Source organism: Atractosteus spatula, chromosome 2, assembly GCF_055471065.1.
Source record: "Atractosteus spatula isolate fAtrSpa1 chromosome 2, fAtrSpa1.hap1, whole genome shotgun sequence".
NCBI lineage: Eukaryota > Metazoa > Chordata > Actinopteri > Semionotiformes > Lepisosteidae > Atractosteus > Atractosteus spatula.
This window is the reverse complement of record NC_142707.1, coordinates 35,548,592-35,563,120: the sequence shown is the minus strand read 5'-3', so window position 1 is coordinate 35,563,120 and position 14,529 is coordinate 35,548,592. Positions and strand designations below refer to the sequence as shown.

Below are 14,529 nucleotides of genomic sequence, written 5' to 3'. Positions count from 1 at the left end.
TGGGAACACGTGGACTCAACCAAGTTCCTAACATTCAACAGAGATCCTAGTTTTCATTCTATAGTTTAGGACCTTGCATTTTTAAGTGCACCCAATTAATGGTAATTTCTGATATGAAAACTTATTTTTATTGTGGTTGAATCTACACTAACAAGATAATATTTATTATTTTATTGTTGATCATTTATGTCGTATACTGTTTTTTTTTTTGTCTGCGTCACGTTGAAGCAGTATGAAAATATAAAATCCGTATCATTCAAATCGATGAGACGCTGTGGGACGATTAATCTTTTTTGTCTACACTTTTTATTAAACGTATTTGGTAAACTAAAATACATATGAATCCTGCATTTATATAAAATGCATTGTCTCGTAAAAATGATACATGACTGTAATACTGTCAACTCCAGCCGGACCTTGTGCTGCTTGATTACTTGTATTGGTTCTTAGTTCTGATTTTGAAAGACATGAACGTCTTCTGTTTTTTGTTCGGAGTTCTTATTAGTAGATACAGTAATTAATTTTAATATTTGCTTAAGGCTTATTTAAAAATTTGCTACAAAAGATAAATTTGATTTATCATTGGTATCAAATCTGTACTAATTAGTGAGTTTCAAAACGTTTTATTTAGGTGTTAAAGCTGAAATGTGACAATTCAATTTAATTTCAATTTAAGCAAAAATATATAGAGATATTTATATACAGTATAATATATATATGTATCTTTTACATTTTTATTCCCAGGTGTGTCTGTTCATTACTAAGCGGTCACCTATTAAGAGTTTTCTACACTGTAATATTGGGGCAAATTCTTAATTAGGTAGTTGTGAAACAGGTAATCGGAAATCATCAGGATCATCAGGATAGTTCAGAAGCTGAGGTCAAAAACAAAAACTGGAACTTTTTTAAATTAAAGTTAACAAAAGGATGGTAACAGAGATTTTACTAAAGTCATTTCCAGTTCTGATGACTGGATTATTGGATTATTGTTTTTCATCCACACAAACACACTTTACAAGCTAATTGACTAAGGTATTGAATAATACTATGCAGCAGTCAGAGAAAGCTCCTGTCTGTTTTTATGATGTGGTCTGCTTTAATTTTGGTGTGCGCACAGGAATTCCTCAGCCCGGTATATTTCTAACATCAGTTATAAACATTGTTTGAACCCTTTCCTAAAAGCAGCTTTTACTGTATTTTCTTGTCATTTCCACTTTTCTTTGTCTCACATGGCCAACAAAGTTAATTTAGCCAAATCTGTACATGCAAAACATGCAAAATGCATAACTTAGTGAATGCAATTAGTTCACAAGTATATATATATATTTATTTATTTGTAGAATATCCCTTGTGATATAAAGAAGAAATGCATGTCCATATGTTATTAACTGGCCCTTTCAGGAAACTTCTATTATACAGTAGCTTGGGGTCTTCTGACGAGTGACCCCAACATGGCACTGAAAATGCATTTTAAATGCAAGACAAGCTGAAGAATAAGTCTGTTTTATATCTGAGTATCCCATCTGTTTTTTGTGTTGACTGGGATAGGAACATGTTCCAGTGCTGTTTGTGTCAGGAGGAGAGTATGGTCAGTTGAGTGAAGGCCAGCCAGTTGAACCTCTATAATACGTTGGCACACTCTGACGGTGCATGAGTGTTGTCCAGGTCTTTTTAATTCATGGATACTGGTACTTCTTGGAAATCCTGTTGACTGTGGAGCTCCTTTTATGTTCCTGATCAAAAGCACATTCCTTAGCAATGCCTTAGCGATGAGAGTGGTGTTGTAGTCTGGAAGTTTTTAAGAAACTGTGTGAAATAGTTGTTTGCCATGATGATATAGCCAGTTCCTTGCTTCGTCTCGGGGAAAGGACCCAGAATATTCACCATGACGAATTCCGGGGGAGTTCCTACTTGATACTGTTGTAGTGGTGTGCGCAAGCAGTCCTGGGGCTACTTGAATTTTTTTTTGTATTTGTATGTCACAAATATGACATTACTGTGCCATATCATAATGACAATGCCCCCGAAAAATGTGCCTTATAAGGACCTCATAGTTCTGCACTGTGAACTATTTTTTAAGCAACCTAGAATCTATAAATCTGAAACAACATTTTTTCACAACATGTTGGTTGGCCTGGAGGAAATTTTTTTTAGGGGATACAGTACTTTTCACCAAGTTAATGCTGAGTGGTCACTGCAATGCCTTTGGTACTGATTCAACTCAAGAAGGATCCTAGAGCCTTTTCCTTTCAAAGAGATGATCATCTGGCAGGTTTTTTCAGCATCTTTCTAATTACCCACATTTTGCTTTATAAGCCTCTCAGTGCGAGACTCCATTGAAAACAACTGGAAAACTGGCAATTTTGCAGTGGGCAGGTCCCTTTTATTTGACTGTAGATCCTTACAGAAAAGATTGATGTAACCTGTGTTTTATAGAAGCTCAACACATAACATTATATTTTGCAGCTTCACTTTTTCCAGTGCTACCTTTTTTTTCTTCTGCTTTCTAGAGTTCTGCTATGTGTGAGGTAAGTGAAAGGGTTTCTGTCTCTTTTGTTTGCAGCTCTGATACTAATGTGGCACTTGGTAAATATTAATGAGGTCTCTAACAATAAAAACAGTCTCATTAGGGACAATAGGCCTTAGCTCTACAGCCTCTAGACTGACAGTTTTTTATAATGAAGATAAATTATCTCCACTAGAGGGTGGCTTAGGGACATTCTATAGAGAGGATAAGGGAAGGCATTCACAGTAGATCGCGAGAGAGGAATAAAATGCAGCTGCTTTTTATTTGGTTTCTCTATAAGTATTTAGAGATACAAGATAAGCAGTCTAGTCTTGCTGTAAGGTCAAAGCTTTTGGTTGGAGATCAGTCTCCTGGTGAGACTTATCTTTTGGTTAATTTAGTTCTAGAGACAGCAGCAAAGTAAGTCATTGCCCGTCAACTAAGGATGTTTCCCATCATTTAGGAAAGAGGTTAAAAAGTGACCGCAGGGAACCAGTACCCAAAAAAATGTGGGAGGTCACAGGTAGACAGAACAAAATCAGCTTATGGTTCAGGCTCAAGGACATCTGTTAAGAATAAGGGGGAAATGAAGAGGTCAGTATTTTACAAACTGTAATTGGGAGAGAGTCAGATTTATTACATCTGGTCCAGTCTCAAGCTCTGTCTTTGAGATTCCCCAAAGTTTGGGTGGTTCATTTGTATAGGTACTCATATGCTGTGCTACCTGTTAGGGAGCCCCTAGAACAATACAAATGTGATAGAATATTCAATCAGAACTAATCTTACTATCAACATTCATATTAACATTTGAAACTACTGTATGCTGTTTTCAACAACATTATAGCATAAATTCAAACATTTAAGATACTATCCCTTGTAAAATGACTAGCACAAATTATCAGAAGAGGTTTTCTTGTTATTTTGTTTTTTTATGATGACACTTAAAAACTATATAATGTAAGAAGATTCTATGAATTGGTTTCACTCTATTGGCTTACTCTGTTCCCCTCCCCGCAGATAGCTGTACGGGTGTATTGGTGCACTTTGGCTACCGTCTCATCAACCAGGTGGGTGTTACACATTGGTGGTGGTGAAGGGTGAAGACTTCCCATTACCTCTAAAGTGCTTTGAGTGGAGTGTCCAGAAACGCTTTATACAAATGTAAGGATTAAATATTATAAGAAAAGGCAGCACTGTTGAAAGTGTTCCAACTGTTGTAAGTGACTATTGAAGTGTCATTCAGTTCCCAGGAGCTTCAAAGCAAGGAGATGTTTGCTTGAGATGTAGGGGTCAGAGATTCAATGATCACAGCAATCATAAGGTACTGTATACCTTGATTTACCTCAGTTAAGTTCGGGGTAATTGATTACATGGCAATTAACCATCCAGAAAGACAGCATAAAACAGATAGAGAAAAAAAGAGATGAGAAAGAGACATGGGAAGACACACAAAACCAGAATGCGAGAGGTTCTTGTCTTGATCATCCAGATAGACCAGATTGGAGCTATGTATTTGAGCCTTGTTAAGAAAGCTTGCTATTCTACAGTTTTTAGGGAACTCAAAATACATGTGTAAAGAATCCCTCAGTAAAAAATGTCCTCTCCTGGTTATTGGGTGCATTTTAGGAATAAGGACATACTGTAGGTTTACATTCATTTTGTAGCTTATTAAGCTAAAAACGTTTAGGCATAAAAAGGCAATAAACAAAAGAAAAGGCCAGATTTTGTATTATCATGAAAAGCAAAGAGTCAAACATTTCATTGAAATGATATTTTACAGCCTGTTACAAAACATCTTTATTTTTCCATGTATATTTAAAATGTTACAGAAAGTAAATAGGCTATTAAGTATTTTCTTCCATATTTACCACAATGTTTTGAGAAAGTAAATCAAACAATTTTCTCTCTTATCAAACACTTATGGCTACATTTGGCATTGAACACAATTCCAAAAGCAGAGCCATAGAAAACGGTTTAGGACTTGGGAGGACTTGAGTTGCGAAAGCATTAGCACCATCCACAATAGGGGCATCTAATCACGTAAAGGTGTAATCTTGGTTTAATATTTAGGTGGAAGATATCAAGTTCAAGTGGCGATAAGGTGCCACGATAAGGTGGCATTGAACCGTTAAAAACAAAGTCATAGGCAAAATAACCCATACAATATAAAAGAAAATATGGGAATTTGTGAAGGAACTTTGCAATGTACATAATTCAAGCAAATAAGCGATGAAACAAGCAAAATGGTGAACAAGCATATGATAAAAAAATGCAGTCAATAAAGCAGTTTTGATATTTTTTACAGTTTTTACAGAATGTATTCTAAAGTAACAAGTAAATACAATACACTGTTTTCACAACCGAACTGCTATTACTGCATTTAACAGGTAGCATTAAAAATATGCCCATACCTTAATTTTGCAAATGACATAGGTGCCTAATCCAAAAGCTCGTCTTCCATGGATTTTTAACTTCCTATTTTGGTAGACTGATGTGTTGGCTATGTTAAACTGAGGGGCACCATAGAGTACCTCATAAGTCTTGCAAAGCAACCCAGGACAAAGGGAGGGCTCTGTGACCATTTGCTGAGAAGAGCAAACCTGTAGTTCCCAGGAGAACCTAGAAAAAAGTGTCAAGCTGAAGAACTTGGATGAAGGTTGTGTTTGCTATCAGGAGTGAGCAGCAAGTGACAAGAGAAATAATGGTTACAAATGAGAGGAGGCTTTTGGGCCCACCTACTGTAGCAACAAAACTGAGGACAGATACTAGTTGAGAGAGAAGACTAGTACAAGACTTTATTAATGGATACTAGGTACTGGAAGAGTTTTTAGTAGAACTCCAAATAACTTTAAAAAATTAGGCTTTTGTTCCCTGTTATGTTCGGTCTGTGTGTCTTCGCTGTAAAGGAATACAACCCTTCCAGGGTTTAAAAAGCTTCAATTGTATCAGAACATGTTTTTCATTCTACAGGATGAACAGACAATACTAGATTTGAGTGCAAACACGGACAGTTATAAATACCAAACTAGCAACAGAATTGAGAGCAAACTCATTTAAAATTTGTGTTCTTTCCTTAATATAACTGTTACAGAAATGCTGAAACTGCCTGTTTTTCACAAATCCTGAAAAGTTTTTTCAGACTGTAGATCTGTTTGGAATTGCACTTGTATCTATGCATGTCAAAATATTAAACTATTAATTGAAAATATTTGTTTTAATTTTAACCCTACAAGGACATTAGAATCGTGTGGAACCCAGTACGCATTGGTATATTGCAGTGTACTGTTTTTTATTGAAAGTAAAATCGAGTTGGAGCTAAGCAGTGGTGGTAAACATTTTATGTAGATGGCCTACACTTTCTAGAAAGGGAACTTGTCACAGAGAAAGAAGAAAAACAAGCAGCGTTCTTTGGACAGTTTGGTATAGCTTGAGAATGTAATTTTAGATTTTTTTTGTTTTACTAATATGGCTACTGTACATGTATGTCAAATGCTCCACTGAACATAGCTTCAGAAAACAAATCTGTTGGCTGACTGCCAAGAAATGAAAGATTAATCTTTGGAAAATGCTAAAAATCAGATATTTTAAGTACAGTAGGTTCCTCCAACTCAAACAAATTATTTTTAATGCCTTTAATAGATTATGCTATGTTGTGTACCATGACAATCAACTTCAATATATTTTAATTTTTTTAGTGTGAACTTTATTGAGAATTATGACTAATATTTTAAGCAGAAAAAAACAACATGGGATCACTTTTTTAGAGCACTTAAAAAAAGATACGAAGCAATCACTTGTCTGAATAACACTAGTGTTGTGACACAATTTGAACCTTGAAGGCTCGTTCAGCAATATGTACGGATGAACTACTGTTTAGGATAGAGCTTCTTCTGTTATCCAGTTTGAAACTGTTATATAACATGACCTACACCAGCAGACCACACAGGTTTTCTCTTTTCCAGTATATTCTAAAAAAAAAGTAAAATGATGTGAAAAACAGAAATTCTAAATGTGTCACTACTGTACCACATTCAAAACATAATTAGATATGGTTTCTGTTTTTCAGTATATTCTGAAAAATAAAGTACCACCACCACATTCCAAAAAAAAAAAAGAATTTGAAAGAAATGAAAAGGTTAATGCCCCTCATTGACTGATAATGTGCTTTCAGAACAGAGCCTCTCAGTTTCAACACTTCTCTCCTGAAAACGGGCGCACCAGGGGATTCTGGCCATGAGGGGCTTGTGGAGTCCATTATACAGAGCTGCCCCTGTGAGGAGGATAATAAATCCCAGGACCTGAAGCCCATGGAAGTGCTCCCAGCCCACAGCCAGACTCACAACCCAGATAACAATAGTCCGCAGGCTGTCAAGTACCATGCGAGTGGTAGCGCTAATTTCCTTGGTGACGCTGATCCCTGCAAAGTTGAAGAAGGCAATACTAACAATGTTCCCTATGATGGCCAGGACAATTAGTGGCTGGTTGCCCATCTGGCAAAATGCATCCAGTGCATCTTCCAGGACCTGCCTGGGGTTGTCGCCAAAGTTCCCCACAGGGATGAAGTACATGGGGATCAGCAGGAGGGAAAGGACGACAAACCCAAAGAAACCTGAGAAGTAAGGAGAGGGACTTCAGTGTATCTGGTTGTCTAACTGGTTGTAATATGCTGAATAACACAGCAGCATATCAATCCGTACCTTCCCCACAGACAGCTACTTTTCTCTTGTGAATTGATAGAACACAGAGTTTGCTTTATTTTTCTTTGCTTCATTCCTTCATCCTGTTTCTTTTATTCCTTTATATTTTCCTTATCTGGCAGCTCCCTGAACCTAAGAGAATCCCTCACAAGTCTAACTGTCCCTTTTCCCCTTAACATGGATGATATCAGAGGGTTTTATGACTTCATTATTTTATAATACATATCTGTACCCTGAAATTAATATAAAATGCCTAGCACAAATCCTTTAAATTGTAATGTACTCTACTTAAACTCTAAAACTTTACTTACATTGCATTATGTGCACTTTTTCTACATCACAACAAAAAATTGCCTCAGATGGGTAATGTATAATTTTGTCAGTAACACATTTTTAGTCCCTTCTTGAGTGTAAAAGTGCTTTAGGATCTTTTGTGATAAAACATTTAATAGAAACACAAGATTTGTATTGATCTGAATGACTTTTGAACTAATTCAAATAAATCAATGTTTTCCTACTATGTTCTATATTCTGATTATTTACTGAGAATAAGTGCATTGATTTTTATTGCTATATCTAGCTATCTGGCAGGGGTTTAATTCCTGGTAAGACTGAACAGTGTGAAGAACTCTGGAATATATACCTTTTAAGTGCAATTCTAAAACAACCATAAAAAGCTTTTGCATTTGACAGAAATCATTGGTGCTTCCATGCTTCCATTCAAGCATTATACACTTTCTTTCCTCTAACTCGACTAGCGAAAAGGAGCAGTACCTTCTGTGCCAACAGCCCGGAGTGGGTGGACGTCGTGCTTGTAAACAAACTTCTCCTCCAGTACCATCTGGACAGAGACTATGATCTGCGCCATGATAATAAGGAGGTCACCTGCAGACCAGAATGAATGATCAAAAACACGACAAAAGCTAGAACCTAGCATGGAAGCTTGCAAGTAAAAAAAAACAACCCTGGAAGACAGAATCTGTCCTTAGAGGGCTTTATAAAAATAAACAAAACCAACTCTGAAATTGGTCTTGAACTGGGACTAATCACACACACAAAGTGTGATTTTATGTTGACGGATGCTGATTTAAAGTTTATAGAAATGTATGTTTTAAGAATTAAGTAAGCAAACTTTCTTGGGCACTATTTCATGGGAAGACAGAACTTCTGAGTAGTGTCCTTGTACCTGTAATGACTTCACTGAGCTTGTGACTTTCATCCTTTTCTCCGCTGACAAAGTCCGCCAGACCCACCACAACCAGGCCCACGATGGTGATAACGATGCCGATCCACTGGCTGGCCAATAGCTTGCGGCCCAGGAACGCTACTGACAGCAGCCCGGTGAAGATGATCACTGCTCCTCGCAGCATCTGGAAGCTGGAGGCACTGGTCATGTTGAGCGCTAGGAATATAAACGTTGCATGATAAGACCAACGATGGGAACAAACACATCACACTAGAAGAATTATAACATCCACTGTGCCACCATATCAGATGTACACTATCTGAATGATAACATGATGCATTATAAATACAGAAAAAAACAATTAATTATTGTATGCATGTGGGAGTGACAAATTAGTGCAGTGGTTAGCTTTTTGCTGTCTCGCAGAGCTGAGCAGAGCAGAGTTTATTGTCATATGCACAAGTGCAATGAAATGCTTATTTGCATGTATGCTCCTATACAAAGACATCAAGGAAACAACAAAAACAAAAACACAAAACAGTGGCAGCAACAAACGAGATTAATAACATCTTAGAAAAAAAACATCAGTGTGAGCCAGTGGTAGGGTTCAGTAATCTGACAGCTTGAGGGAAGAAGCTGTCTCTGAGTCTAGACGTTCATGCCTTTATGCTCCTATAATGCTTACCAGAGGGAAGGGGGGAGAAAAGTGAGGAACCAGGATGACTGGTGTCCTTAACGATACGCTGAAGACCTGGGTTTAATCACCGGGCTGCTATCAGTGTGGAGTTTTTATGTTCTCCCTGTGTTTGCATGGGCTTCTTCCGTGTACTTTTCTCCAGTTTTCTCACATAGTCCAAGGACATACTTCTGGGTTGATTGGCTCCTGTGATAACTGGCCCTGGAGGGAGTGTGTATGTGCTTGTGCCCTGAGATGGACTAGTGTCCTATTCAGGTTGTGCTCCGCCTTGCACCTGTTGCTCTGGGTCTAAGGTAACCCCGTATTGGATAAAGTGGTTACAGTACGGATGGATATAATACATGGCAGACTGCACTCTAAAGAAAACAGCCAAGGGTGAGTGCAGTGACAGTGAGCAGCCAGTAGAGGCCGTAGTTGAGAGAGTAAAGCACCAAGAAATGAGCGAGTTTAGATACAGGTGGTAGGCATGAGGAAGTTGAACTGAGGGAGGTTATCAGGCTCATGCTAACTAGTGACTACTGGATGGAAAAAAGGGATGTGTAAGATTTTTATAAACAAAGCCATAGAGGTCTAATATCCTGTGTCTTCACAATAATAATTAAAAATGATGTAATTTCTATAGAACTTTTAATCTCAATCAAATCCCAGAGTGTGTGACCTCCTTATAAAATTGCATTTGAAATTCAATTTCAGTTGTTCAGCCTAAATCCCAATTAAAGTGGAATTGAAATATGATTTATACAAGCATCTCATCTGACTAAAGGAACCACAATTTGGCTGTAGGGGTAAGGCTGTCGGAGCCCTGTGTTGAACATGCTTTAGGAAGATGCAGATTAAAAACTTACCAACATACATGATGGAGGTGGCTGTCATGTCACACATTGCAGGTGGAAAAAAAAGGAGGGGGTTAAAGGACTGGTTAGCATTCATCCTTGGTTCGGGGCTCCGTCTGTCGTGACAGACAAGGATGTAGAACAGCGCTAGGCAGCTGAGCTCACCCAGAAACATGCCAACAGCCTGTAGGAAACAAGACAAATTTGTACGAATGCTGGACTGAAAAAGATCTTTAACGACACTAAGCCTGCCTACATTCTGGAAATCATTTGGTATAAGGTAGTTTACCCCCTTTTCCTAAAATACAGATCTACAGTACATGAAGGCAAAGTCTTTTCTCTAAGGGGTCTGCTCTTTTAGAAGGAATGATTGATTTACAGTCAAGCAATTTGCTTTTGTAATTATGAGATCAATACATGAGTATTAATCATGAGAATCTCATATACTTACATTTATATGATATAATGAATAAACATTTTATCTTGACACTGCAAGTTTTAATAATTAATGACTGTGGGGTCCTGAAATGGCTTCCTGTCCAGGGTGTAGGGCCTTGTGCCCACGACCCTGAATTGGATGATGGAGTTAGAAAATTGATGGATGGGAGGATAACTGGGGGGGGTCTTTATGCACAAATGCTGTATATCTTTAGGTTGGAAGAATCAATACCCAAGTCAATATTTCACCTTTAGGCAATCTGTGTGCAAACTGCCTCATCAATAACAAAATAAACAGTAGGTCAATTATTCTCAAGAGGGCTTGAAAGGTCAAGAACCCCTCACAGTTTTTAAATGACTCATTAAAATTAAACACTAGAAAGCTCTGAATGTAATCTGCAGTGGCTGCAGTGTCTTCGAGTCTAATATATGGACATGTACTTCCAATCAATCTCTTGTTTGGTAGTAAAGATGCTGAAGTCATTTTTCCAATTTACTGTAAGCAAAGGTACCTGCAGGAAGGGATGTGAGAACGTGTGCTTTGGGGATCCACCACATCCCTGAGCTGAGAAGGTGTCGGCCCATCTAGTTAAAACAGAGACAAGCATTAGGTGTTACAAATGAGGTCTGGAAAGACTAGACATCAAAAGTGTAGAATAAGAGGCAAAATTGAAAATGACAATGTTTCTTAAACCTGCCACAATTGAACCCGAGGCTATGGCATGAACTGTTAATGGCTGTGGAATGTGGAATGTGGCTTAGGGTAAAATGATGGGGACAAATATCCAGTTAGTGGGTATATGTTTTTCAAGAAGCCAGTTAGAATGGAAGGAGTGGTTGTGTGGGGACTATAGATATATATCAAAATTAACCTTCAAGCTAGAGAGGGGTGCTATCTACCCCTAATTGGGTAGATGTAAGTAGTGGTTTAATGCAAAGATCTTTATTAAGCCCATTGCTTTTCCTAATCGATATCAATTATATAGATTCTCGTATACTTTGCAAAACAGTTAAATTTATAGATGATACAGTTACAAATAGGGGGCTACAGAAACAGAGAAAATCAGAAATGACAGAGTGGGTTAATCAATAAGTAAATTAAACAGTCATAATCCCCAACTTGGAAATGATTTTGCCTAGAATACACCTGGGTGTTTGGTATAATCGGAGGCACCTAAGTTCCTTGTTCTCTGGCACAGCTTTGGTGAAAAAAAAATCAGGCACACTGTATTAAACATATATTTCTTACCAATGACAATACACACACTAAACTACACACAGCATAAACAACATACAACATATCAGTTACGCTATTTACTAATTTACATGCATAGTGTCGAAGAAGCCTATGTCCTGACTACCTACTAAAAATCCCAAACTGCTACCAAGCATTCAAACTCTTATATAATGTCTACAATGCCAAAATAAGAGAAAGCTGCCTACCAAGCTAAACAAAATTTGACCTACAATTAAATCTTTCTCTCTGTAAACCCGGATGCTACAAAATAAAATGGACCCTACCTCCTTATTCTAAAAATGCACCCACAAACCAGAAGAGGTCATTTTTAACCGATGGATTTTTTTACACAGCAAATCAAAGTTCCCTAACAACAATAGAATGACAAGCTCTCTACTGCCCTATGGGAAGAGAAGACAAAGTGATTGTGTGCATAAATTTCATCCCAAGGATAGGGTCAAGATATCAAACAAACACTTCTGGATCCATAAATTGATCTTCCAGTCATTAAGAAACAAAGAACACAAATCATTCAGTACAAAAATACCATCTGTAAATTGGTAAATGCACTTTAGTTTTTCATATTGGTTACAATGATTTATTTGTGCATTATAGTAAATACTATAAAGTAACAAAATGATGATGCACCTCATATTAAATCTGCAGTTATTACTAGATATGTATAATACTAAGAAATAGATTTAATATAAAAATCACATTTTAAATAATTAAATGATTTTGATCAATATCAGTTTATTCTTATATATACACACATGTATATATATATCCATATGTGTATATACTGTATATGTAACAAATATGCATCTATAAATAAAAGGTAGGTCATTATAGCTTATCTTAAGGAAAACATTCTTAAAGAATACATAAAAGAACTGTAAAAGAAAGCACTACTGAAACTTGATGCTAGCTTTCTGAAACCTCTGCAGCTTTCTGTTTTACTTTGGCCTGTCATTTTGTGACTTGATACTCGGAGATCTGGCAGTCCACAGACACTTTCTTGAAGGTAAAACTAAACAAGATATTACTCTAACTTTTGTTTTATGTAACACAAGTTAGGAAGTACATATGATACAGATGTTAAGACTGTCAAACATTCTTTCTCAGGTTGTAGGTTTACATGGAGATCAAAATATCATCTTCAGGTAAATTAAGATAAGCACACAGAAAATAAGTTATACTTGTAAAACACCATCAGGTGAACTACTCATAAAATATGTATATTGCCAATGGCTTCTGCAAAGCATATTAACATGTATTCCAGAGGCGTTTTCTTTAACTATGAAATCTATAATCAAAGTTTTGCCACTATTTTAAATGTAATTTAAATGTATATATGAACAGAATTAGGTAAAGGAGAACAGAAAAATCCCTTGCTTGCTGAACAGACAAGTGAAACTTCTCATGTAACCTTACAGATGACTAGCAGAATTAAATTTTGCTGAACTTTTTTTTTCTTTAAAAACCTTGTGAGAATGAATCAATTGGGTTCAGCAGGCTAAAATCGCTGATATAGCACTCACAGAATGGTGAGTGTGGGCTCATAAACACAGATTTAAGACGGATTACGTAACAGCACGCACGGAACGCAAAAATAATCAAAGTTCTATGCCTTATTCAGAAAATAAATCATCCGGTTAACACTAATGAAAAATCAAAAATCAGCGACATGTCCTGAAGAGATCAAGGTTTCAAGTTTGCAATGGGTTATTAACTACGTTCCTTTACAAATATGTAAAATATACAATTGTAGCTAACAGCTTTCTAGATGTCAGGTTTCTTAATCAGTCACCTCCACACATTTATTTATGCCATAATTATTAAAGGTTCGAGTCAACTACTTCATAGTTTAAAAATTTATCAATAGATCATACAAAGTCAGACACAGCACTTACTCGTAAGCTGGTGTTTTGCTTTCTTATTGAGTCAATAAAAGTACGAACAGCAATTAACATAACATACTGTAGTGTAAATGTGCAACCGCTACCCAACAGTAAAATCAGGAAAGGTAAGTAATCTGATTTCAGTTTTCCTAAACGTGTCAGTCTTGACACTATCAGTCGTAAAACAAGCCCTAATCACTTACTTTGCAGATAATGTGTTGATTGAGCCGGTGATAAGCATCATTGCGGCTAGTAAGAGCTGGTATTTCGTCCAGGCCATGCTGGAAGGGAGAGTATTTCAAGACGAATGCAGAATATACGGCCGGTTTTGGTTCAGCTCAGCTCAGATCCGCTTCTGTGGGCAGTTGACTTTAACTGCTTTTAGAACCTGCAGTTTCTTCATTTCTTCCTGTGATATCACATGACTATTCTATATTGTCAGCTGACTGCACACACGAGAGTTCATATATTTTGCAGGAAATAGATAAGGCTGAATGGTGTGTGAGACTCATCTGCAGTGAAATGCGAGTCTTGTTCAAACAGTCATACAGTCAGTAATATGTTTGTCAGATATTTGTCATGCGAAATTTTATATGAATTTAGATGTAATGATTATTTGCAGTTTACTACTGTATAATAAGCTGTCTAGTATTGGCTAGGAAAATACGTTAACCAATTTAAATGAATGCAATAACTGGCAGTGGAATTTCTACGGAGCGTGTCAGATGCGCCTAGTTACAAGTCACGTGTTAACTAAAATTACATTTCATTTTTCGTGAAGATGTATCCATAATTTGTAACCTCTTTTCGTGAAGTTGCTTCTCCACGATTCCGTTAATCGAGCGTTGGCAAACTAAAAACTGTTTTTTTTTTCAGAAAATTACATCGGAATTAAGTAAAACAAATATGTAAATGAACGCGTAACGTCGGCCAAAACTTTTATTTTGCAAACATTCAGCGATAAGTATCAGGGCTTAAGGGAAACCATAAAACAGCGAGAAGAAAAGCAACAGGCATTTAGGAAAATATGTGCA

At 36.9% G+C, this 14,529-nt stretch overlaps 1 protein-coding gene across 1 annotated transcript; it reads right to left on the bottom strand.

Annotated features, from left to right (window-relative positions):
* Positions 1-4,285: 4,285 nt before the first annotated feature.
* On the bottom strand, positions 4,286-13,883 carry slc35f6 (solute carrier family 35 member F6). Its single transcript, XM_088909655.1, has 6 exons — positions 13,699-13,883; positions 10,870-10,942; positions 9,932-10,103; positions 8,390-8,605; positions 7,978-8,088; positions 4,286-7,115 (listed from the first exon to the last, which is right to left on the bottom strand). The coding sequence occupies exons 1-6, from the start codon at positions 13,773-13,775 to the stop codon at positions 6,643-6,645; spliced, it is 1,122 nt and encodes a 373-aa protein (XP_088765781.1). The 5' UTR covers positions 13,776-13,883; the 3' UTR covers positions 4,286-6,642.
* Positions 13,884-14,529: the final 646 nt, after the last annotated feature.